General features: G+C 54.0%; 1 protein-coding gene across 3 annotated transcripts in view; it reads right to left on the bottom strand.

Annotated features, from left to right (window-relative positions):
- The window catches only part of MAST2 (microtubule associated serine/threonine kinase 2), a 105,243-nt gene that overhangs the window by 69,707 nt on the left and 10,722 nt on the right, over positions 1-24,814 (bottom strand). For all 3 annotated transcript variants that reach the window (XM_040407510.1, XM_040407508.1, XM_040407509.1), the window contains exons 2-3: positions 14,637-14,784; positions 9,486-9,628 (exon numbers count right to left, since the gene is read on the bottom strand). In XM_040407510.1, coding sequence (XP_040263444.1) covers positions 9,486-9,628; positions 14,637-14,784 — 291 coding nt within the window. The remainder of the gene's footprint in view (positions 1-9,485; positions 9,629-14,636; positions 14,785-24,814) is intronic.

Genomic DNA, 24,814 nt, shown 5'->3' with positions numbered 1-24,814 from the left:
TAGTGGACGCCGGGAGTAGTGCGACCCCTGACCACTAGTGGACGCCGGGAGTAGTGCGACCCCTGACCACTAGTGGACGCCGGGAGTAGTGCGACCCCTGACCACTAGTGGACGCCGGGAGTAGTGCGACCCCTGACCACTAGTGGACGCCGGGAGTAGTGCGACCCCTGACCACTAGTGGACGCCGGGAGTAGTGCGACCCCTGACCACTAGTGGACGCCGGGAGTAGTGCGACCCCTGACCACTAGTGGACGCCGGGAGTAGTGCGACCCCTGACCACTAGTGGACGCCGGGAGTAGTGCGACCCCTGACCACTAGTGGACGCCGGGAGTAGTGCGACCCCTGACCACTAGTGGACGCCGGGAGTAGTGCGACCCCTGACCACTAGTGGACGCCGGGAGTAGTGCGACCCCTGACCACTAGTGGACGCCGGGAGTAGTGCGACCCCTGACCACTAGTGGACGCCGGGAGTAGTGCGACCCCTGACCACTAGTGGACGCCGGGAGTAGTGCGACCCCTGACCACTAGTGGACGCCGGGAGTAGTGCGACCCCTGACCACTAGTGGACGCCGGGAGTAGTGCGACCCCTGACCACTAGTGGACGCCGGGAGTAGTGCGACCCCTGACCACTAGTGGACGCCGGGAGTAGTGCGACCCCTGACCACTAGTGGACGCCGGGAGTAGTGCGACCCCTGACCACTAGTGGACGCCGGGAGTAGTGCGACCCCTGACCACTAGTGGACGCCGGGAGTAGTGCGACCCCTGACCACTAGTGGACGCCGGGAGTAGTGCGACCCCTGACCACTAGTGGACGCCGGGAGTAGTGCGACCCCTGACCACTAGTGGACGCCGGGAGTAGTGCGACCCCTGACCACTAGTGGACGCCGGGAGTAGTGCGACCCCTGACCACTAGTGGACGCCGGGAGTAGTGCGACCCCTGACCACTAGTGGACGCCGGGAGTAGTGCGACCCCTGACCACTAGTGGACGCCGGGAGTAGTGCGACCCCTGACCACTAGTGGACGCCGGGAGTAGTGCGACCCCTGACCACTAGTGGACGCCGGGAGTAGTGCGACCCCTGACCACTAGTGGACGCCGGGAGTAGTGCGACCCCTGACCACTAGTGGACGCCGGGAGTAGTGCGACCCCTGACCACTAGTGGACGCCGGGAGTAGTGCGACCCCTGACCACTAGTGGACGCCGGGAGTAGTGCGACCCCTGACCACTAGTGGACGCCGGGAGTAGTGCGACCCCTGACCACTAGTGGACGCCGGGAGTAGTGCGACCCCTGACCACTAGTGGACGCCGGGAGTAGTGCGACCCCTGACCACTAGTGGACGCCGGGAGTAGTGCGACCCCTGACCACTAGTGGACGCCGGGAGTAGTGCGACCCCTGACCACTAGTGGACGCCGGGAGTAGTGCGACCTCTGACCACTAGTGGACGCCGGGAGTAGTGCGACCTCTGACCACTAGTGGACGCCGGGAGTAGTGCGACCTCTGACCACTAGTGGACGCCGGGAGTAGTGCGACCTCTGACCACTAGTGGACGCCGGGAGTAGTGCGACCCCTGACCACTAGTGGACGCCGGGAGTAGTGCGACCCCTGACCACTAGTGGACGCCCGGAGTAGTGGACCCCCGCTAGTGGACGCCCGCTAATGTATAGAGGCTTCTGAAAGCCCTTTGGAGATTCCTCATCAGATCTTTGTATGAAGGGCTGCAGCGCGGTGTGAACAGATCCCAAGGCTCACACACTCTCACACACGAGACCCGGGCACATACAGTTCCAGCTTAGAAATGAAAGCACCAGTAACATCTGTCGTCACACCAACATCAGCGGTTTTCATGCAGGCACCATCAGCGGTAACTTAGACCAGACGATTGGGGATGAGATGTCAGACGAGAGCCGCCCTTCACCCCACCTGTGACCTGCAGCCTCGCCATCTATCCCTCCATGGCGAGGTCAGTAACACGGTGTCACCATGGACGACATATCCATAGCAGAAAACCACCTTAAAGGGAACCGGTCATCAACTTTATACTGACCTCACTGAGGGCGGTATACAATAGTGACAGACATGCTGACCTCACTGAGGGCGGTATACAATAGTGACAGACATGCTGAGGGCGGTATACAATAGTGACCTCACTGAGGGCGGTATACAATAGTGACAGACGTGCTGACCTCACTGAGGGCGGTATACAATAGTGACAGACATGGTGACATCACTGAGGGCGGTATACAATAGTGACAGACATGCTGACATCACTGAGGGCGGTATACAATAGTGACAGACATGCTGACATCACTGAGGGAGGTATACAATAGTGACAGACATGCTGACCTCACTGAGGGCGGTATACAATAGTGACAGACGTGCTGACATTACTGAGGGCGGTATACAATAGTGACAGACATGGTGACATCACTGAGGGCGGTATACAATAGTGACAGACATGGTGACATCACTGAGGGCGGTATACAATAGTGACAGACATGGTGATGTCATCGGTGTGTCACTCGTCAGCTAATAGTAAGTGGTGGCCGAGAACCGCCATCAATCACTGCAGCCCGGGCCTGGAAGAGTCACATCTGCCTGAGAAGAGTCCTGGTCATTATAATCTCCCGCTGATGACAGATCTCTCCTAGAGAAAACTAGGTAGAAGCCGGTCAGTCATCAGCGGGAATAACCAGGACTCTTCTCAGGAGGCCGGGACTCTTATCCAGTCTGCACCGATTGTGATGTCGGCTCTCGGCAACCACTTACTTATATATCTTATAAATGACCGACCGCTGAAATCCACTCACCTCTCTACTTTATACTGCAGTTACTATGGGCAGCATAAAGGCGAGGACAGGTTCCCTTTAGTCCCTGCGCACTTCCCTGTATGATCCCCAGGGGGCGCCTGTGTGCGGAGGGGGGAAACTGCAACTCACTGAAGGAGGGCGACAAGGCCAAACATCATTAGCGATGAGAAGACTGGAGACCCACCAGGGGCTCTGGAGGGATCAGAGACAGGAGATGCCCGGTACACGGTGAGGAGGGTGGACTATACTTCTATCGGTGACCTCCAGGGACCTGGTCCGGCTCAGCGTCAGCACTCCCTGGTGACCTTCCAGTGTGCGGCCAGCTGATGGGTGGTCCAGATCAGAGCGGGGGTGCAGACATCCATGTGAGGGGATCGCTCGGCCGTCGGCAATCACCCAGTCATAAGTAGGCCGTGATACTGAATAATGAGCACAACACATTTCCACTAGAGGGCAGCCATCTCCCACTGACCGTCACATCCTCCTGAACCTTCCCAGGGCGCGATGTTCTGCACTGAGCACAGCACGAGATTGGCTACTAGTCAGGAGGGTGACAGAGCTGGACCCCGCAGCAGGACACAGGACGACTACAGCACCCAGGGGTTCAGGGAAATCAAAGGAAACCCATCACCGTGTAATCTGCAGACAGTGTGTTATAGAGCAGGAGGAGCTGAGCAGATTATATATAAAGAGAACCTGTTACCGTGTAATCTGCAGGCAGTGTGTTATAGAGCAGGAGGAGCTGAGCAGATTATATATAAAGAGAACCTGTCACCATGTAATCTGCAGGCAGTGTGTTATAGAGCAGGAGGAGCTGAGCAGATTATATATAGAGAGAACCTGTCACCATGTAATCTGCAGGCAGTGCGTTATAGGGCAGGAGGAGCTGAGCAGATTATATATAGAGAGAACCTGTCACCATGTAATCTGCAGGCAGTGTGATATAGAGCAGGAGGAGCTGAGCAGATTATATATAAAGAGAACCTGTCACCATGTAATCTGCAGGAGGAGCTGAGCAGAGTATATATGCAGAGAACCTGTCACCGTGTAATCTGCAGGCAGTGTGTTATAGAGCAGGAGGAGCTGAGCAGATTATAAATAAAGAGAACCTGTCACCGTGTAATAAGCAGGCAGAGTGTTATAGAGCAGGAGGAGCTGAGCAGATTATATATACAGAGAACCTGTCACCATGTAATCTGCAGGCAGTGTGTTATAGAGCAGGAGGAGCTGAGCAGATTATATATAAAGAGAACCTGTTACCGTGTAATCTGCAGGCAGCGTGTTATAGAGCAGGAGGAGCTGAGCAGATTATATATACAGAGAACCTGTCACCATGTAATCTGCAGGCAGCGTGTTATAGAGCAGGAGGAGCTGAGCAGATTATATATAAAAAGAGAACCTGACACCATGTAATCTGCAGGCAGTGTGTTATAGAGCAGGAGGATCTGAGCAGATTATATATAAAGAGAACCTGTCACCATGTAATCTGCAGGCAGCGTGTTATAGAGCAGGAGGAGCTGAACAGATTATATATAAAGAGAACCTGTCACCATGTAATCTGCAGGCAGTGTGTTATAGAGCAGGAGGAGCTGAACAGATTATATATAAAGAGAACCTGTCACCATGTAATCTGCAGGCAGTGTGTTATAGAGCAGGAGGAGCTGAGCAGATTATATATAGAGAGAACCTGTCACCATGTAATCTGCAGGCAGTGCGTTATAGGGCAGGAGGAGCTGAGCAGATTATATATAGAGAGAACCTGTCACCATGTAATCTGCAGGCAGTGTGATATAGAGCAGGAGGAGCTGAGCAGATTATATATAAAGAGAACCTGTCACCATGTAATCTGCAGGAGGAGCTGAGCAGATTATATATAAAGAGAACCTGTCACCGTGTAATCTGCAGGCAGCGTGTTATAGAGCAGGAGGAGCTGAGCAGATTATATATACAGAGAACCTGTCGTCACCATGTAATCTGCAGGCAGCGTGTTATAGAGCAGGAGGAGCTGAGCAGATTATATATACAGAGATCCTGTCACCATGTAATCTGCAGGCAGCGTGTTATAGAGCAGGAGGAGCTGAGCAGATTATATATAAAGAGAACCTGTCACCGTGTAATCTGCAGGTACCGTGTTATAGAGCAGGAGGAGCTGAGCAGATTATATATACAGAGAACCTGTCACCATGTAATCTGCAGGTAGCGTGTTATAGAGCAGGAGGAGCTGAGCAGGTTATATATACAGAGAACCTGTCGTCACCATGTAATCTGCAGGCAGCGTGTTATAGAGCAGGAGGAGCTGAGCAGATTATATATAAGAGAACCTGTCACCATGTAATCTGCAGGCAGCGTGTTATAGAGCAGGAGGAGCTGAGCAGATTATATATACAGAGATCCTGTCACCATGTAATCTGCAGGCAGCGTGTTATAGAGCAGGAGGAGCTGAGCAGATTATATATAAAGAGAACCTGTCACCGTGTAATCTGCAGGCAGTGTGTTATAGAGCAGGAGGAACTGAGCAGAATCTACTATATTTTTTTATTTATTTCTTTAACATTCGATTACCAGAAATAAGACTGTTTGCGGTAGATTGGGGGAAGTAACGATACAGGGATTGCAGCCTTCAGCCCGTTCTATGGTTAAACAGTCAATTGTGATGTGCACCCCATGCCCCATACGTTCCAGATTTTTTTGGGGACATCCTCTGTTTTTGAAGACCACATTTTCATAAAGATTAGGGTCCATTTACACGTCCGTAGTGCATTGCGGATCCGCAATACACCCGGCCGACACCCCCATAGAAATGCCTATTCTTGTCCGCAATTGTGGACAAGAATATGACATGTTCTATTTTTTTTCGGGAGCCACGGACCGGAAGATCGGTGGTGCGCTCCGGAAATGCTGATGCAGAGAGCACATAGTGTGCATCCATTCCGTCCCCATAGAGAATGAGCGAGTCCGCTCGGATGCGCACCCGTTATTACAGACGGAGCCTTAATCTGTTGAACAAGAGCGGAGGGCGATCCCACATCCAGCGCCTCGGATTTCCTAACCAGAAATAAGGCGTCCCTTAGGAGATGTGTGTTCTGATGCGGCCTCCGCTCTTCAGGTAGGGGGCGCTCTAGGCAGAAGAAGGCACAATCCCACGTTCGCCCCAGCGCTTATGCCCCTCCAGCACTCATTTTGTTTAGACTGGTAGGTGATCATGAACATCGGTTACTCGCAGAGGGGGAAATGCCGTCCTCGCCGTCGCAGGATACAGGGCCTCGGTAGATGAAGTGGTCCCTGCGGCCCCTCTCAGCGAGTACACGGACATTTTGCCATAGCGATGTGCACCACATACAGGTTGTGCTGGCTGAACCCCCCACATTTTTCTTTGCAGTATATATTGGAGGTGTGGCGATCTCCTTGGAGTCATGCGCACCTGACCAGTCAGTCTGTCCTGGAGGCTGGTTTTAAAGTCAGTATAAAACGGAGACTGCTTATATAGAACCTACCAGTAGCCATTTGGCTCCAGGAGAAGTATATGGTGGGCTCAGCATGCATGTTGGTACTTGCATCCCTGGATCCGATGAAAGCTGTAACGGCACCGGACGGGGTTAAAAGCAGAGTGTGCTTGGCGTGCATGCTGTACCTGCACTCCCTGGACTTTGTGTGGCTGTCATGGCCCATAACAGGTAGGAACAAGTGTTAGGGACCACTCAAATAGAGGCGACCTTGACGTGGTGAGTGGCTTATTACGCTTTGGCCAAAATGTACACCAATGCCTCATCCAGCATGGAGGCAGGGCAGAATGCTGGATGCAGAGTGCTATCACATTTGTATTTTTCGTGAGTACACGGACATGCTGTCCTGATCTCCGGTGAACTGTGGGCGAAGCACGTGCCGCAATTGCACAAATCTACAAAAGTGGTCACTGGAACCGCTGAATCGGTCCTGAAGCAATACTCCGTATACAAAAACATCAGGAGAACAAACCCTCTCCAGAACTCTGAACCCTCCAAAGTCAACAAGTGCAGGAACATCGGTCTGACCCGCGACCCCTCATCAACCGGAAACGAGTCTGTAAAACTTCTGCATCATCAAAATGGTTGCTCTAATTATGGAGTCCTGGGGGCGGTCCTACCAGTGATTGACAGCCAGGCCTGTATCACCGAAAACACAGAGGTAGCTGTCAGTCACCAAGTAGAACCGCCCCCAGGACTCCTGAGCAAAGCAAGAGAAAGGATAGCAATGAATAGGTTTACAGATTTACTGAATCTTTTCCCATAAAACTATCATTCTGCTCAGCTCCTCCTGCTCTATAACACTCTGCCTGCAGATTACATGGTGACAGGTTCTCTGTATATATAATCTGCTCAGCTCCTCCTGCTCTATAACACGCTGCCTGCAGATTACATGGTGACACGTTCTCTTTATATATAATCTGCTCAGCTCCTCCTGCTCTATAACACTCTGCCTGCAGATTACATGGTGACAGGTTCTCTTTATATATAATCTGCTCAGCTCCTCCTGCTCTATAACACGCTGCCTGCAGATTACATGGTGACAGGTTCTCTGTATATATAATCTGCTCAGCTCCTCCTGCTCTATAACACGCTGCCTGCAGATTACATGGTGACAGGTTCTCTGTATATATAATCTGCTCAGCTCCTCCTGCTCTATAACACGCTGCCTGCAGATTACATGGTGACAGGTTCTCTGTATATATAATCTGCTCAGCTCCTCCTGCTCTATAACACGCTGCCTGCAGATTACATGGTGACAGGTTCTCTGTATATATAATCTGCTCAGCTCCTCCTGCTCTATAACACGCTGCCTGCAGATTACATGGTGACAGGTTCTCTGTATATATAATCTGCTCAGCTCCTCCTGCTCTATAACACGCTGCCTGCAGATTACATGGTGACAGGTTCTCTGTATATATAATCTGCTCAGCTCCTCCTGCTCTATAACACGCTGCCTGCAGATTACATGGTGACGACAGGTTCTCTGTATATATAATCTGCTCAGCTCCTCCTGCTCTATAACACGCTGCCTGCAGATTACATGGTGACAGGTTCTCTGTATATATAATCTGCTCAACTCCTCCTGCAGATTACATGGTGACAGGTTCTCTGTATATATAATCTGCTCAGCTCCTCCTGCTCTATAACACACTGCCTGCAGATTACATGGTGACAGGATCTCTGTATATATAATCTGCTCAGCTCCTCCTGCTCTATTACACGCTGCCTGCAGATTACATGGTGACAGGTTCTCTGTATATATAATCTGCTCAGCTCCTCCTGCTCTATAACACGCTGCCTGCAGATTACATGGTGACAGGTTCTCTGTATATATAATCTGCTCAGCTCCTCCTGCTCTATAACACACTGCCTGCAGATTACATGGTGACAGGATCTCTGTATATATAATCTGCTCAGCTCCTCCTGCTCTATAACACGCTGCCTGCAGATTACATGGTGACAGGTTCTCTTTATATATAATCTGCTCAGCTCCTCCTGCTCTATAACACGCTGCCTGCAGATTACACGGTGACAGGTTCTCTTTATATATAATCTGCTCAGCTCCCCCTGCTCTATAACACGCTGCCTGCAGATTACATGGTGACAGGTTCTCTTTATATATATATATATATATATATATAATATCTGCTCAGCTCCTCCTGCTCTATAACACACTGCCTGCAGATTACATGGTGACAGGTTCTCTTTATATATAATCTGCTCAGCTCCTCCTGCTCTATAACACACTGCCTGCAGATTACATGGTGACAGGTTCTCTTTATATATAATCTGCTCAGCTCCTCCTGCTCTATAACACGATGCCTGCAGATTACATGGTGACAGGTTCTCTTTATATACAATCTGCTCAGCTCCTCCTGCTCTATAACACGCTGCCTGCAGATTACATGGTGACAGGTTCTCTCTATATATAATCTGCTCAGCTCCTCCTGCTCTATAACACGCTGCCTGCAGATTACATGGTGACAGGTTCTCTTTATATACAATCTGCTCAGCTCCTCCTGCTCTATAACACACTGCCTGCAGATTACATGGTGACAGGTTCTCTTTATATATATAATCTGCTCAGCTCCTCCTGCTCTATAACACGCTGCCTGCAGATTACATGGTGAAAGGTTCTCTCTATATATAATCTGCTCAGCTCCTCCTGCTCTATAACACGCTGCCTTTAATAGCCGGACACCAGAAAAGCTTAGAGTTAATGCAGCAGAAGGATCTGGAAAGACCCTCAGTGCCTCCCTTGGCTCGGAGGAGACGCTGCGGCAGGACTTGTTTTCCTGAACTTTCCCGTGTCCTGACAACCGGCGCACAGCTGCTGCTCACATCACGTCAGCCCCACACCCAACACTCCCAGCCTCGTACGAGCCGTGTCAGAGCCAAACATCTGGAACACGCCATCAAATTTGTATCCTCATGTACGAGGGGCTCCAGGAGGCCTCAATACCTCACCACCGACAACACAAGCCATGTGGAGGAGAGCTGCGAGCCTGACAACCTCCCGCCACACTATGGGACCATGTGAAGACCTGACAACCGCAGCATGTAAAACACTCAAACAGCTGCATGGACGCTACACTACACTCCCCCCGCAGCCACGATGCCATCGTCAGAGCTCCCCATCTACTGCAAGCGCGGGCAGTGAGCGGGCACTTACCAGGCCGGCAGTCAGAGATGGCGCAGACTGGCCCAGCGACTGATTCCTCATCCGGACCAGGTTGGACGACTCTCCTGGTGGCTGCCATGTTAGCTGACCCACGCCACTGTGCACACTGCTGGATAGCGGAAGCAGCTGTTTCCCTAGTGGAGAAGAAGAAAGCACTGAAACCCAGAGGGTGGTAAGGAGGCGCCCAGGAGGCACTAATAACTGGTAGCAGGGAGGGTGCAGAGGTAACGAGGCGATCGGGGGGAGCTAATAACTGGTAGCAGGTAGGGTGCAGAGGTAACGAGGCGATCGGGGGGAGCTAATAACTGGTAGCAGGGGAGTGCAGAGGTAACGAGGCGATCGGGGGGAGCTAATAACTGGTAGCAGGGGAGTGCAGAGGTAACGAGGCGACCAGGGGGAGCTAATAACTGGTAGCAGGGGAGTGCAGAGGTAACGAGGCGATCGGGGGGAGCTAATAACTGGTAGCAGGGGAGTGCAGAGGTAACGAGGCGACCAGGGGGAGCTAATAACTGGTAGCAGGGAGGGTGCAGAGGTAACGAGGCGACCAGGGGGAGCTAATAACTGGTAGCATGGAGGGTGCAGAGGTAACGAGGCGACCAGGGGGAGCTAATAACTGGTAGCAGGGAGGGTGCAGAGGTAACGAGGCGCCCAGGAGGCACTAATAACTGGTAGCAGGGAGGGTGCAGAGGTAACGAGGCGATCGGGGGGAGCTAATAACTGGTAGCAGGGAGGGTGCAGAGGTAACGAGGCGACCGGGGGGAGCTAATAACTGGTAGCAGGTAGGGTGCAGAGGTAACGAGGCGATCGGGGGGAGCTAATAACTGGTAGCAGGGGAGTGCAGAGGTAACGAGGCGCCCAGGAGGAGCTAATAACTGGTAGCAGGGGAGTGCAGAGGTAACGAGGCGATCGGGGGGAGCTAATAACTGGTAGCAGGGGAGTGCAGAGGTAACGAGGCGACCAGGGGGAGCTAATAACTGGTAGCAGGGAGGGTGCAGAGGTAACGAGGCGACCAGGGGGAGCTAATAACTGGTAGCAGGGAGGGTGCAGAGGTAACGAGGCGACCAGGGGGAGCTAATAACTGGTAGCAGGGAGGGTGCAGAGGTAACGAGGCGCCCAGGAGGCACTAATAACTGGTAGCAGGGAGGGTGCAGAGGTAACGAGGCGATCGGGGGGAGCTAATAACTGGTAGCAGGGAGGGTGCAGAGGTAACGAGGCGACCGGGGGGAGCTAATAACTGGTAGCAGGTAGGGTGCAGAGGTAACAAGGCGATCGGGGGGAGCTAATAACTGGTAGCAGGGGAGTGCAGAGGTAACGAGGCGATCGGGGGGAGCTAATAACTGGTAGCAGGGAGGGTGCAGAGGTAACGAGGCGATCGGGGGGAGCTAATAACTGGTAGCAGGGAGGGTGCAGAGGTAACGAGGCGCCCAGGAGGCACTAATAACTGGTAGCAGGGAGGGTGCAGAGGTAACGAGGCGCCCAGGAGGCACTAATAACTGGTAGCAGGGAGGGTGCAGAGGTAACGAGGCGATCGGAGGGAGCTAATAACTGGTAGCAGGTAGGGTGCAGAGGTAACGAGGCGACCGGGGGGAGCTAATAACTGGTAGCAGGGGAGTGCAGAGGTAACGAGGCGACCAGGGGGAGCTAATAACTGGTAGCAGGGAGGGTGCAGAGGTAACGAGGCGACCAGGGGGAGCTAATAACTGGTAGCAGGGAGGGTGCAGAGGTAACGAGGCGACCAGGGGGAGCTAATAACTGGTAGCAGGGAGGGTGCAGAGGTAACGAGGCGCCCAGGAGGCACTAATAACTGGTAGCAGGGAGGGTGCAGAGGTAACGAGGCGATCGGGGGGAGCTAATAACTGGTAGCAGGGGAGTGCAGAGGTAACGAGGCGACCAGGGGGAGCTAATAACTGGTAGCAGGGAGGGTGCAGAGGTAACGAGGCGACCAGGGGGAGCTAATAACTGGTAGCAGGGAGGGTGCAGAGGTAACGAGGCGCCCAGGGGGAGCTAATAACTGGTAGCAGGGAGGGTGCAAAGGTAACGAGGCGATCGGGGGGAGCTAATAACTGGTAGCAGGGGAGTGCAGAGGTAACAAGGCGACCAGGGGGAGCTAATAACTGGTAGCAGGGAGGGTGCAGAGGTAACGAGGCGATCGGGGGGAGCTAATAAATGGACGGTGGGGAGGGTGTGGAGGTAACAAGGCGCCCAGGAGGCACTAATAACTGGACGGTGTGGAGGTACAGAGGTGACCAGGAGGCACTAATAACTGGACGGTGTGGAGGTACAGAGGTGACCAGGAGGCACTAATAACTGGACGGTGTGGAGGTACAGAGGTGATTAGGAGGCACTAATAACTGGACGGTGTGGAGGTACCGAGGCGCCCAGGAGGCACTAATAACTGGACGGTGTGGAGGTACAGAGGTGACCAGGAGGCACTAATAACTGGACGGTGTGGAGGTACAGAGGTGACCAGGAGGCACTAATAACTGGACGGTGTGGAGGTACCGAGGCGACCAGGAGGCACTAATAACTGGACGGTGTGGAGGTACCGAGGTGACCAGGAGGCACTAATAACTGGACGGTGTGGAGGGTGCAGAGGTAACGAGGCGACCAGGGGGAGCTAATAAATGGACGGTGGGGAGGGTGTGGAGGTAACAAGGCGCCCAGGGGGCACTAATAACTGGACGGTGTGGAGGGTGCAGAGGTACAGAGGCGACCAGGAGGCACTAATAACTGGTAGCTGGGAGGGTGCAGAAGGTAACGAGGCGCTCAGGGGGGCCCAAATAATAGGACGACAGGGAGGGGGCAGGTGTAAGAGGCGTGCACACACTGAAATAATGCAGCGCACCAGGTTTGCAGTAACACAGTTAGGGCTCATGCACTTTACCATGCCGTTTTTTGCGGTCCGCAAATTGCGAATCCGCAAAAAACGGATGCCGCAATTTGCGGAACGGAACAGGAGGTCCATTATAGAGATGCCTATTCTTGTCCACAAAACGGACAAGAATAGGACAGGTCTCATAATTTTTGCGGGGTCACAGAACGGAGCAACGGATGAGGAAAGCACACAGAGTGCTGACCGCATCTTTTGCGGACCCATTGAAATTAATGGTTCTGTATACGGAATCAAAATATGGTCCGTGTACGGAACGCAAAAAATGTTAGTGTGCATGAGCCCTTAAAGGTGCAAACACGTACGATCCAAAGAATGCGGAATAAAACGGAAGCAGCTGTGGTAACCGTTTTCTGGCCTCTGCCCCCGACAGACGGGCAGAGAGGGTGCAGCAAAGGAGAGGCGAGACTGCTGGGGGTAACCATGGAGACACTGCAGCCGGAGAAGCCCGACAAAAGGCAGCTGGATTTTTATTTTATAAGCACTGGATGAAAAACATGGCTGCAAAAGTCTACATACCCTTTAAGGCCTCTTTCACACGGGCGTTGCAGGAAAATGTGCGGGTGCGTTGCGGGAACACCCGCGATTTTTCCACGCGAGTGCAAAACATTGTAATGCGTTTTGCACTCGCGTGAGAAAAATAGTGCATGTTTGGTACCCAAACCCAAACTTCTTCACAGAAGTTCAGGCTTGGGATCGTTGTTCTGTAGATTGTATTATTTTCCCTTATAACATGGTTACACGGGAAAATAATAGCATTGTGAATACAGAAATAGCACTGGAGGGGTTAAAAAAATAATAATAATAATTTAACTCACCTTAATCCACTTGCTGGCGCTGCCGCCCTCTCCTTGTGTCTCCTCCTTTGCTGAACAGGACCTGTGGTGAGCATTCATTCCAGGACCTGTGGTGACGTTCCTCCGGTCATCACATGATCCATTACCATGGTAAAAGATCATGTGATGACGTCACCACAGGTCCTGGAATGAATGCTCACCACAGGTCCTGTTCAGCAAAGAAGGAGACATAAGGAGAGGCCGGCAGCGCCAGCAAGTGGATTAAGGCGAGTTAAATTTTTATTATTTTTTTTTTTTAACCCCTCCAGCGCTATTTTACTAAGCATTCTGTATTCAGAATGCTATTATTTTCCCTTATAACCATGTTATAAGGGAAAATAATAATGATCGGGTCTCCATCCCGATAGTCTCCTAGCAACAGTGCGTGAAAATCGCACCGCATCCGCATTTGCGGATGCTTGCGATTTTCACGCAACCCCATTCACTTCTATGGGGCCTGCGTTGCGTGAAAAACGCAAAATATAGAGCATGTAGCGATTTTCACGCAACGCACAAGTGATGCGTGAAAATCACCGCTCATGTGAACAGCCCCATAGAAATGAATGGGTCCGGATTCAGTGCGGGTGCAATGCGTTCACCTCCCGCATCGCATCCGCGCGGAAATCTCACCCGTGTGAAAGGGGCCTAAGAGGATCTCCAGACTTTTATCACTGTATAAGGCCTCATGCACACAGTTGTTTTTTCATCGGTCCGCAAAACGGGGTTCCGTTGTTCCATGATACGTTTCCGTTTTTGTTTCGAGTGCCTTCCTTTATTTTTGGAGGACCACCAGACAAAGGAAAGTAAAAAAAAAGTCTAAGACAGGTTTGCCATGCAAATGATAGGAACAAAAACGGACGCGGATGACACTCTTGTGTGCCTCCGCGTTTTTTAGCAGTCCCATTGACTTGAATGGGTCCGCGAACCGTTTTCCGCAAAAATAATAGGACAGGTCATATTTTTTTGACGGACTGGAACCACGGATCACGGACGGCAAACGGTGCATTAGCCAAGTTTTCAACTGACCCATTGAAAGTCAATGGGCCTGCAGAAAAATCACGAAAAATGGCACAACGGACACAGAATAAAACAACGGTCGTGTGCATGAGGCCTAACACTAACTGACCTCTGCCTCTTGTCAATGAATGGAAAATCTGCCCTGGCCAAACACTTCTCACAGCTGAGGGTTTGTTACAATGTATCAGCGCAGGTGGTTTGTGCCAGTCTGGAGTCCACTGAGGATTGCCTAGGCTGGATATAATTGTGACAAACCCTCAGCTGTTTCAGCAGAACAAGGTCCGGACAAATTTCCAACCTCTCGATGAAGGAGGAAGAAATAAAACTGACGAGAGGACGCTGCAGGACGAAGGAGGCGGCCCTGGAGTGACATGGACTCTCATCATCCCCATCACTCACCTGCTAGTGCAGAGGTCAGGCTTCCGCGCCGCAGCTTACAGTCGTCCTGGCTCAGCTGGCGGTGCAGCTTCACTTTGCCCGTGGAGGAGAAGAGATCGGGGTTACTCAATTTTCTGAAGAGCAGAGAAGCCGGCGGAGGGGCCACATCCTGAAAAACAAGCACACAGGGGCTTATTACACAACGGGCGCAAAATTCACCGCGTGTTCCAGACAAGTTCTACACAGGGAATACAAAAGGGTCGGAAAACAACCAAACCTAAGAACTGACGCCATTCGCCAACAAATTCCGGGGTACGGACACCAGGAGGTGGCAGGGGTTGTGTTCTCATCAAACACAAAGGATTTTAGTAAATCTGTGCTCCCTTAGGGTCCATTCACACATCCGTATGTGTTTTTTTTACGAATCCGCAAAACACGGACACCGGCAATGTGCGTTCCGCATTTTGCAGACCGCACTCATAGAAAATGCCTTTTCTTGTCCGCAATTGCCGACAAGAATAGGACATGTTCTATTTTTTTCGGGAACGGAATGGCGGATCCAGAAGAGCGGATGTGGACAGCACATTCCTGCCCCATTGAAAAGGAATCTGTTCTGCAAAATTGTGGAATGGATGCAGACCCGTTCTGCGGACTGTGAATGACTCCAGCACCAGAGGACGGGCCTGACGACATGTGTGGACACGTGGCAATGCAGGAGGTGCCATCACCCCGGCCACCGGACTATCCTCCGCTCACCAGCATATAATCTGTATGCAGGGAGAGAACGGCTGACCCCCCGGGAGGTGCCATCACCCCGGCCACCGGACTATCCTCCGCTCACCAGCATATAATCTGTATATAGGGAGAGAACGGCTGACCCCCCGGGAGCTGCCATCACCCCGGCCACCGGACTATCCTCCGCTCACCAGCATATAATCTGAATACAGAAACCGAACGGCTGACCCCCCGGGAGCTGCCATCACCCCGGCCACCGGACTATCCTCCGCTCACCAGCATATAATCTGTATACAGGGAGAGAACGGCTGACCCCCCGGGAGGTGCCATCACCCCTGCCACCGGACTATCCTCCGCTCACCAGCATATAATCTGTATATAGGGAGAGAACGGCTGACCCCCCGGGAGCTGCCATCACCCCGGCCACCGGACTATCCTCCGCTCACCAGCATATAATCTGAATACAGGGAGAGAACGGCTGACCCCCCGGGAGGTGCCATCACCCCTGCCACCGGACTATCCTCCGCTCACCAGCATATAATCTGTATATAGGGAGAGAACGGCTGACCCCCCGGGAGCTGCCATCACCCCGGCCACCGGACTATCCTCCGCTCACCAGCATATAATCTGAATACAGAAACCGAACGGCTGACCCCCCGGGAGCTGCCATCACCCTGGCCACTGGACTATCCTCCGCTCACCACCATATAATCTGTATACAGAGAGAGAACGGCTGACCCCCCGGGAGCTGCCATCACCCTGGCAACCGGACTATCCTCCGCTCACCAGCATATAATCTGTATACAGAGAGAGAACGGCTGACCCCCCGGGAGCTGCCATCACCCTGGCAACCGGACTATCCTCCGCTCACCAGCATATAATCTGAATACAGAGAGAGAACGGCTGACCCCCCGGGAGGTGCCATCACCCCGGCCACTGGACTATCCTCCGCTCACCAGCATATAATCTGAATACAGAAACCGAACGGCTGACCCCCCGGGAGCTGCCATCACCCCTGCCACCGGACTATCCTCCGCTCACCAGCATATAATCTGTATACAGAGAGAGAACGGCTGACCCCCCGGGAGCTGCCATCACCCCGGCAACCGGACTATCCTCCGCTCACCAGCATATAATCTGTATACAGAGAGAGAACGGCTGACCCCCCGGGAGCTGCCATCACCCCTGCCACCGGACTATCCTCCGCTCACCAGCATATAATCTGTATACAGGGAGAGAACGGCTGACCCCCCGGGAGGTGCCATCACCCCGGCCACCGGACTATCCTCCGCTCACCAGCATATCATCTGTATATAGGGAGAGAACGGCTGACCCCCCGGGAGCTGCCATCACCCCGGCCACCGGACTATCCTCCGCTCACCAGCATATAATCTGTATACAGAGAGAGAACGGCTGACCCCCCGGGAGCTGCCATCACCCTGGCCACTGGACTATCCTCCGCTCACCACCATATAATCTGTATATAGGGAGAGAACGGCTGACCCCCCGGGAGGTGCCATCACCCCTGCCACCGGACTATCCTCCGCTCACCAGCATATAATCTGAATACAGAAACCGAACGGCTGACCCCCCGGGAGCTGCCATCACCCCGGCCACCGGACTATCCTCCGCTCACCAGCATATCATCTGTATACAGAGAGAGAACGGCTGACCCCCCGGGAGCTGCCATCACCCTGGCCACTGGACTATCCTCCGCTCACCACCATATCATCTGTATACAGGGAGAGAACGGCTGACCCCCCGGGAGCTGCCATCACCCCGGCCACCGGACTATCCTCCGCTCACCAGCATATAATCTGAATACAGAAACCGAACGGCTGACCCCCCGGGAGCTGCCATCACCCCGGCCACCGGACTATCCTCCGCTCACCAGCATATCATCTGTATATAGGGAGAGAACGGCTGACCCCCCGGGAGCTGCCATCACCCCGGCCAGCGGACTATCCTCCGCTCACCAGCATATCATCTGAATACAGGGACCGAATGGCTGACCCCCCCGGGAGCTGCCATCACCCCGGCCACGGGACTATCCTCCGCTCACCAGCATATAATCTGAATACAGAAACCGAACGGCTGACCCCCCGGGAGCTGCCATCACCCCGGCCACGGGACTATCCTCCGCTCACCAGCATATAATCTGAATACAGAGAGAGAATGGCTGACCCCCCGGGAGCTGCCATCACCCCGGCCACTGGACTATCCTCCGCTCACCACCATATAATCTGTATATAGGGAGAGAACGGCTGACCCCCCGGGAGCTGCCATCACCCCGGCCACGGGACCATCCTCCGCTCACCAGCATATAATCTGAATACAGAAACCGAACGGCTGACCCCCCGGGAGCTGCCATCACCCCGGCCACGGGACTATCCTCCGCTCACCAGCATATAATCTGAATACAGAAACCGAACGGCTGACCCCCCGGGAGCTGCCATCACCCCGGCCACGGGACCATCCTCCGCTCACCAGCATATCATCTGAATAGAGGGAGAGAACGGCTGACCCCCCGGCAGGTGCCATCACCCCGGCCACTGGACTATCCTCCGCTCACCAGCATATCATCTGAATACAGAAACCGAACGGCTGACCCCCCGGGAGCTGCCATCACCCCGGCCACGGGACTATCCTCCGCTCACCAGCATATCATCTGAATAGAGGGAGAGAACGGCTGACCCCCCGGCAGGTGCCATCACCCCGGCCCCTGGACTATCCTCCGCTCACCAGCATATCATCTGAATAGAGGGAGAGAACGGCTGACCCCCCGGCAGGTGCCATCACCCCGGCCACTGGACTATCCTCCGCTCACCAGCATATAATCTGAATACAGGGACAGAACGGCTAACCCCCCGGGAGCTGCCATCACCCCGGCCACGGGACTATCCTCCGCTCACCAGCATATCATCTGAATACAGGGAGAGAACGGCTGACCCCCCGGCCACTGGACTATCCTCCGCTCACCAGCATATCATCTGAATACAGGGAGAGAACGGCTGACCCCCCGGCAGGTGCCATCACCCCGGCCACTGGACTATCCTCCGCTCACCAGCATATCATCTGAATACAGGGAGAGAACGGCTGACCCCCCGGCCACTGGACTATCCTCCGCTCACCAGCATATCATCTGAATACAGGGAGAGAACGGCTGACCCCCCCGGCAGGTGCCATCACCCCGGCCACTGGACTATCCTCCGCTCACCAGCATATAATCTGAATACAGGGACAGAACGGCTAACCCCCCGGGAGCTGCCATCACCCCGGCCACGGGACTATCCTCCGCTCACCAGCATATCATCTGTATACAGGGAGAGAACGGCTGACCCCCCGGGAGGTGCCATCACCACAGCCACCGGACTATCCTCCGCTCACCAGCATATCATCTGTATACAGGGAGAGAACGGCTGACCCCCCGGGAGCTGCCATCACCCCGGCCACGGGACTATCCTCCGCTCACCAGCATATCATCTGTATACAGGGAGAGAACGGCTGACCCCCCGGGAGGTGCCATCACCCCGGCCACTGGACTATCCTCCGCTCACCAGCATATCATCTGTATACAGGGAGAGAACGGCTGACCCCCCGGGAGGTGCCATCACCCCTGCCACCGGACTATCCTCCGCTCACCAGCATATCATCTGTATACAGGGAGAGAACGGCTGACCCCCCCGGGAGCTGCCATCACCCCGGCCACGGGACTATCCTCCGCTCACCAGCATATCATCTGTATACAGGGAGAGAACGGCTGACCCCCCGGGAGGTGCCATCACCCCGGCCACGGGACTATCCTCCGCTCACCAGCATATCATCTGAATACAGGGAGAGAACGGCTGACCCCCCGGGAGCTGCCATCACCCTGGCCACCGGACTATCCTCCGCTCACCAGCATATCATCTGTATACAGGGAGAGAACGGCTGACCCCCCGGGAGGTGCCATCACCACAGCCACGGGACTATCCTCCGCTCACCAGCATATCATCTGTATACAGGGAGAGAACGGCTGACCCCCCGGGAGCTGCCATCACCCCGGCCACAGACATGACGGGCATCGGACTATCCTCTGCTCACCAGTATATCATTCCCACCCCCCCCCCCCCCCCCCCCCCCCCCGAGGTCTGTCCAACCCTCACACCACCCATTGCCGGACAGCTGCACCAACTACACCTGCCAATGCCCAATAATTTAACCCTAGCTGCCACCCAACTTCCCCAGAACTGCCTCGTCTCTTGCACTTTCGTAGACCTGCCATGGACTACAATCTTCCGGAGAGATGGGACCCTGGTGCATTAGGTGCAGCGCTCCCGGACCGTTCACCATAAACAGGGGGCATGACCTGGGAAATACCCCCAATAACAGCACCCTAAATAGGTTCTTGGAGGCGCCGTCTGCCAACATGGAAATAACGAGGTATAAATGTCAGCTTATAGTATAATTTGGCGCCTTTCATGTTGTAATCTCTTAATACCCCACAACCGCCAGTCATCCATCACTAAAACAAGTCACACGTGGCTGCCGGGCGTGGAGCATGGTAATATACTCCTCCACCCTGCGCAGGGAAAAAAATCCCAGTAACTAAAGTGTCACCGAAATATCACAGCAGGTAATCTGAAGCAGACCACACATCTGAGCGTCGTTAGGGGGCATCCTGGGGGGGGGGGGGGGGGGGGGGAACACAACCTAACACAGAGGCCACGTCACCCATGACATGGTGGTGACATCAGGACCAGGGAGCACCCCACCCATGACATGGTGGCCACGTCTACACTAGCGAGCACCCCAGAAAAGGCCACATCTACAGTATAGCGTGGAGCACCCCACCCATGACAGTGGCCACATCTACACTAGTGAGCACCCCACACACAGTATAGCGTGGAAGACCCCACCCATTACACAATACTAAGTTAGGCTGAATTCACATGTCCGTGGAACACGGTCCGCGAGATACCGGACTGGCATCCTGAGCGCACGGCGTCGTTGGTTGCTATGACGCCGTGCGCTTTGTGCCGCCGCCGCAGAACAGCAACACACACTTATGATCTATACGAGTGTATTACTGTGGTGGTGGCACAAAGCGCACGGCATCATAGCAACCAACGACGCCGTGCGCTCAGGATGCCAGTCCGGTATCTCACGGACCGTGTTCCACGACCTCAAGAAAACCAGAAGGATAAGCAGCTAGAAACAGGAAGTAGTGGAGAAAAGCGGCAGCAGAATCTTCCCACCCCCTGCATGAGACTGCACTCCTTCCACCTCTGACCCCAGTATAAACCCTTAACCATTTCCTGCCCTGAGCAGCTGCGCTATAAGGAGCGGACATACTGGGTATTTTACGTTCCACAACTCCCTGCTCCATCAGTGGAAACTAGAACTGCTCATCCTGTGCCTCCTGGTTCATGACTAAGATGCCAGAACTAAGGTGAACACAGGCACAACGGCCAACAATGCTGCGTCCGCTCAGCCGGGGTGCGAGGACACCGGTAATGGAAGCCGCTAGTGACCCAGGTAGGAACATGGAGGAGGCCACAGACCGCAGGAAGAACTTGAAGGACGACAGGCGGATGATCAGTAAAGTCGCTGTTAACGCTTCTGCCATATAACAGGGCGGCCATACTGCTCTCCTCCCGCAGCCTCCTATGAAGGTGACCCACATCTGTACCGTGGAATTTTCCGTTCTGGTGTTTACCGGCAGATGCGATGAGGTCAATGACACACGTTCCAGAGTCCACGTTTTGAAAGGACAAAGAGTGAAAGCAAACAGAAAGCCAGCGGCCCACCGTGCGACCGCAGACAGCACGCAGCTCAAGTGACCCACCTGAAGGAAACGTGGCCTTGTGCAACATATAAAACAACCCCTTCGTGTCTGGTAGATCAGTGCACCTGGGGCAAAACAGGGGGTGTCCTGTGATAGAGAAGCCCGCCACCCCGAGCAGGGGGCCCGGACATCCGCGCGGAGCCGCCACAGGGGCCCAGAGAGCAGAACAGTGTGGGATATTGATGAGAATGGAGTCGCTGCCAATTTGACCCCCGCGCACCCCACTACTCCTCAGCGACCCCCGCGCACCCCACTACTCCTCAGCGACCCCCGCGCACCCCACTACTCCTCAGCGACCCCCGCGCACCCCACTACTCCCCTCAGCGACCCCCGCGCACCCCACTACTCCCCTCAGCGACCCCCGCGCACCCCACTACTCCCCTCAGCGACCCCCGCGCACCCCACTACTCCCCTCAGCGACCCCCGCGCACCCCACTACTCCCCTCAGCGACCCCCGCGCACCCCACTACTCCCCTCAGCGACCCCCGCGCACCCCACTACTCCCCTCAGCGACCCCCGCGCACCCCACTACTCCCCTCAGCGACCCCCGCGCACCCCACTACTCCCCTCAGCGACCCCCGCGCACCCCACTACTCCCCTCAGCGACCCCCGCGCACCCCACTACTCCCCTCAGCGACCCCCGCGCACCCCACTACTCCCCTCAGCGACCCCCGCGCACCCCACTACTCCCCTCAGCGACCCCCGCGCACCCCACTACGATGGTGAATAAACCTGCAGCGATCAGAAGGTTGGCCACAGACGCCACGTCTCATAATGGCGCAGCCGTGACCAATTTGCAATCTTGTTTTTATTGGTCGTTACACACAAGCATTTCATTGCTTTGTAACGATGAAGAGTATGGTGGCTGCCAGTAACACATAGCGGCCATATTGTTGCCTCTCATCCAAATCCAGTACTTTAACAATGACGAGCAGCGCTAGAGAAAACGTCAAAGATTCACCGAGATTTTATAAACCGCACAAAGTACGAAATACCAACCCTGCACAGTAACTGGGGGGGGAGGGGTTCTGTGTCTATGGGTATAATAATACAGACGAGTGTCAGCTCCTGGGGTCCTGTGTCTATGGGTATAATAATACAGACGAGTGTCAGCTCCTGGGGTCCTGTGTCTATGGGTATAATAATACAGACGAGTGTCAGCTCCTGTGGTCCTGTGTCTATGGGTATAATAATACGGACGAGTGTCAGCTCCTGGGGTCCTGTATAATAATACGGACGAGTGTCAGCTCCTGGGGTCCTGTATAATAATACGGACGAGTGTCAGCTCCTGGGGTCCTGTATAATAATACGGACGAGTGTCAGCTCCTGGGGTCCTGTATAATAATACGGACGAGTGTCAGCTCCTGGGGTCCTGTATAATAATACGGACGAGTGTCAGCTCCTGGGGTCCTGTATAATAATACGGACGAGTGTCAGCTCCTGGGGTCCTGTATAATAATACGGACGAGTGTCAGCTCCTGGGGTCCTGTATAATAATACGGACGAGTGTCAGCTCCTGGGGTCCTGTATAATAATACGGACGAGTGTCAGCTCCTGGGGTCCTGTATAATAATACGGACGAGTGTCAGCTCCTGGGGTCCTGTATAATAATACGGACGAGTGTCAGCTCCTGGGGTCCTGTATAATAATACGGACGAGTGTCAGCTCCTGGGGTCCTGTATAATAATACGGACGAGTGTCAGCTCCTGGGGTCCTGTATAATAATACGGACGAGTGTCAGCTCCTGGGGTCCTGTATAATAATACGGACGAGTGTCAGCTCCTGGGGTCCTGTATAATAATACGGACGAGTGTCAGCTCCTGGGGTCCTGTATAATAATACGGACGAGTGTCAGCTCCTGGGGTCCTGTATAATAATACGGACGAGTGTCAGCTCCTGGGGTCCTGTATAATAATACGGACGAGTGTCAGCTCCTGGGGTCCTGTATAATAATACGGACGAGTGTCAGCTCCTGGGGTCCTGTATAATAATACGGACGAGTGTCAGCTCCTGGGGTCCTGTATAATAATACGGACGAGTGTCAGCTCCTGGGGTCCTGTATAATAATACGGACGAGTGTCAGCTCCTGGGGTCCTGTACAATAATACGGACGAGTGTCAGCTCCTGGGGTCCTGTACAATAATACGGACGAGTGTCAGCTCCTGGGGTCCTGTATAATAATACGGACGAGTGTCAGCTCCTGGGGTCCTGTATAATAATACGGACGAGTGTCAGCTCCTGGGGTCCTGTATAATAATACGGACGAGTGTCAGCTCCTGGGGTCCTGTATAATAATACGGACGAGTGTCAGCTCCTGGGGTCCTGTATAATAATACGGACGAGTGTCAGCTCCTGGGGTCCTGTATAATAATACGGACGAGTGTCAGCTCCTGGGGTCCTGTATAATAATACGGACGAGTGTCAGCTCCTGGGGTCCTGTATAATAATACGGACGAGTGTCAGCTCCTGGGGTCCTGTGTCTATAGGTATAATAATACAGACGAGTGTCAGCTCCTGGGGTCCTGTGTCTATGGGTATAATAATACAGACGAGTGTCAGCTCCTGGGGTCCTGTGTCTATGGGTATAATAATACAGACGAGTGTCAGCTCCTGGGGTCCTGTATAATAATACGGACGAGTGTCAGCTCCTGGGGTCCTGTATAATAATACGGACGAGTGTCAGCTCCTGGGGTCCTGTATAATAATACGGACGAGTGTCAGCTCCTGGGGTCCTGTATAATAATACGGACGAGTGTCAGCTCCTGGGGTCCTGTATAATAATACGGACGAGTGTCAGCTCCTGGGGTCCTGTGTCTATGGGTATAATAATACAGGTGAGTGTCAGCTCCTGGGGTCCTGTGTCTATAGGTATAATAATACAGGTGAGTGTCAGCTCCTGGGGTCCTGTGTCTATAGGTATAATAATACAGACGAGTGTCAGCTCCTGGGGTCCTGTGTCTATGGCAGGGCTCGACAAATCCCGGGCGCCAGGTCGCCATGGCGACCAGGAATTTGGTCCTGGCGCTTGGGTATTTGTCAGCCCGTTTTCAAAGATGCGCTCTCGGCGCGCACCATGGTTTCCTGAGCGGCACAGTGGAGGAGAGGAGTCCCTCCCTCCCCACTGTGCGCGGCTGCCGCTGGCCACTAAGAACAGGGTAGGAGGAGGAGGGGAGGGACTGTGGCCACTGCGCCACCAATGAATGTGCCGGCCATATCCCGGCCCCTATGACTGCACGCTGTGATCCGCGCGATTAACCCCTCAGTTGAGGGGTTATTCGCGCGGATCACAGCGTCCTGTCAGAGGTCGGGGGCCGGGTTCTTCAGTTTCGACTCTCTGCATTGGTGGCAGTGGGCAGTTCCGATCGGAGTCCCAGCAGTGTAATGCTGGGGCTCCGATCGGTTACCATGGCAGCCAGGAGTCACGCTACTGAAGTCCTGGCTGCGATGGTATGTTAGTGAGCAGCATTATACTCACGTGCGCCGTGGCCACCGGGCGCTCTTTCTTCTGTCTGTGCGGCTCATTGCTATGCTTATAGCATTAGCAATGCGCCGCACAGACCTATGAGAAGAAGGAGCTCCCGGCGATCACGGCGCACGTGAGTATAATGCTGCTTACTAACATACCATCGCAGCCAGG

Source organism: Bufo bufo, chromosome 9 (genome assembly GCF_905171765.1).
Source record: "Bufo bufo chromosome 9, aBufBuf1.1, whole genome shotgun sequence".
NCBI classification, from domain to species: domain Eukaryota; kingdom Metazoa; phylum Chordata; class Amphibia; order Anura; family Bufonidae; genus Bufo; species Bufo bufo.
The sequence above is the reverse complement of the archived record's forward strand: the minus strand, read 5'-3'. Positions and strand labels throughout refer to the sequence as shown.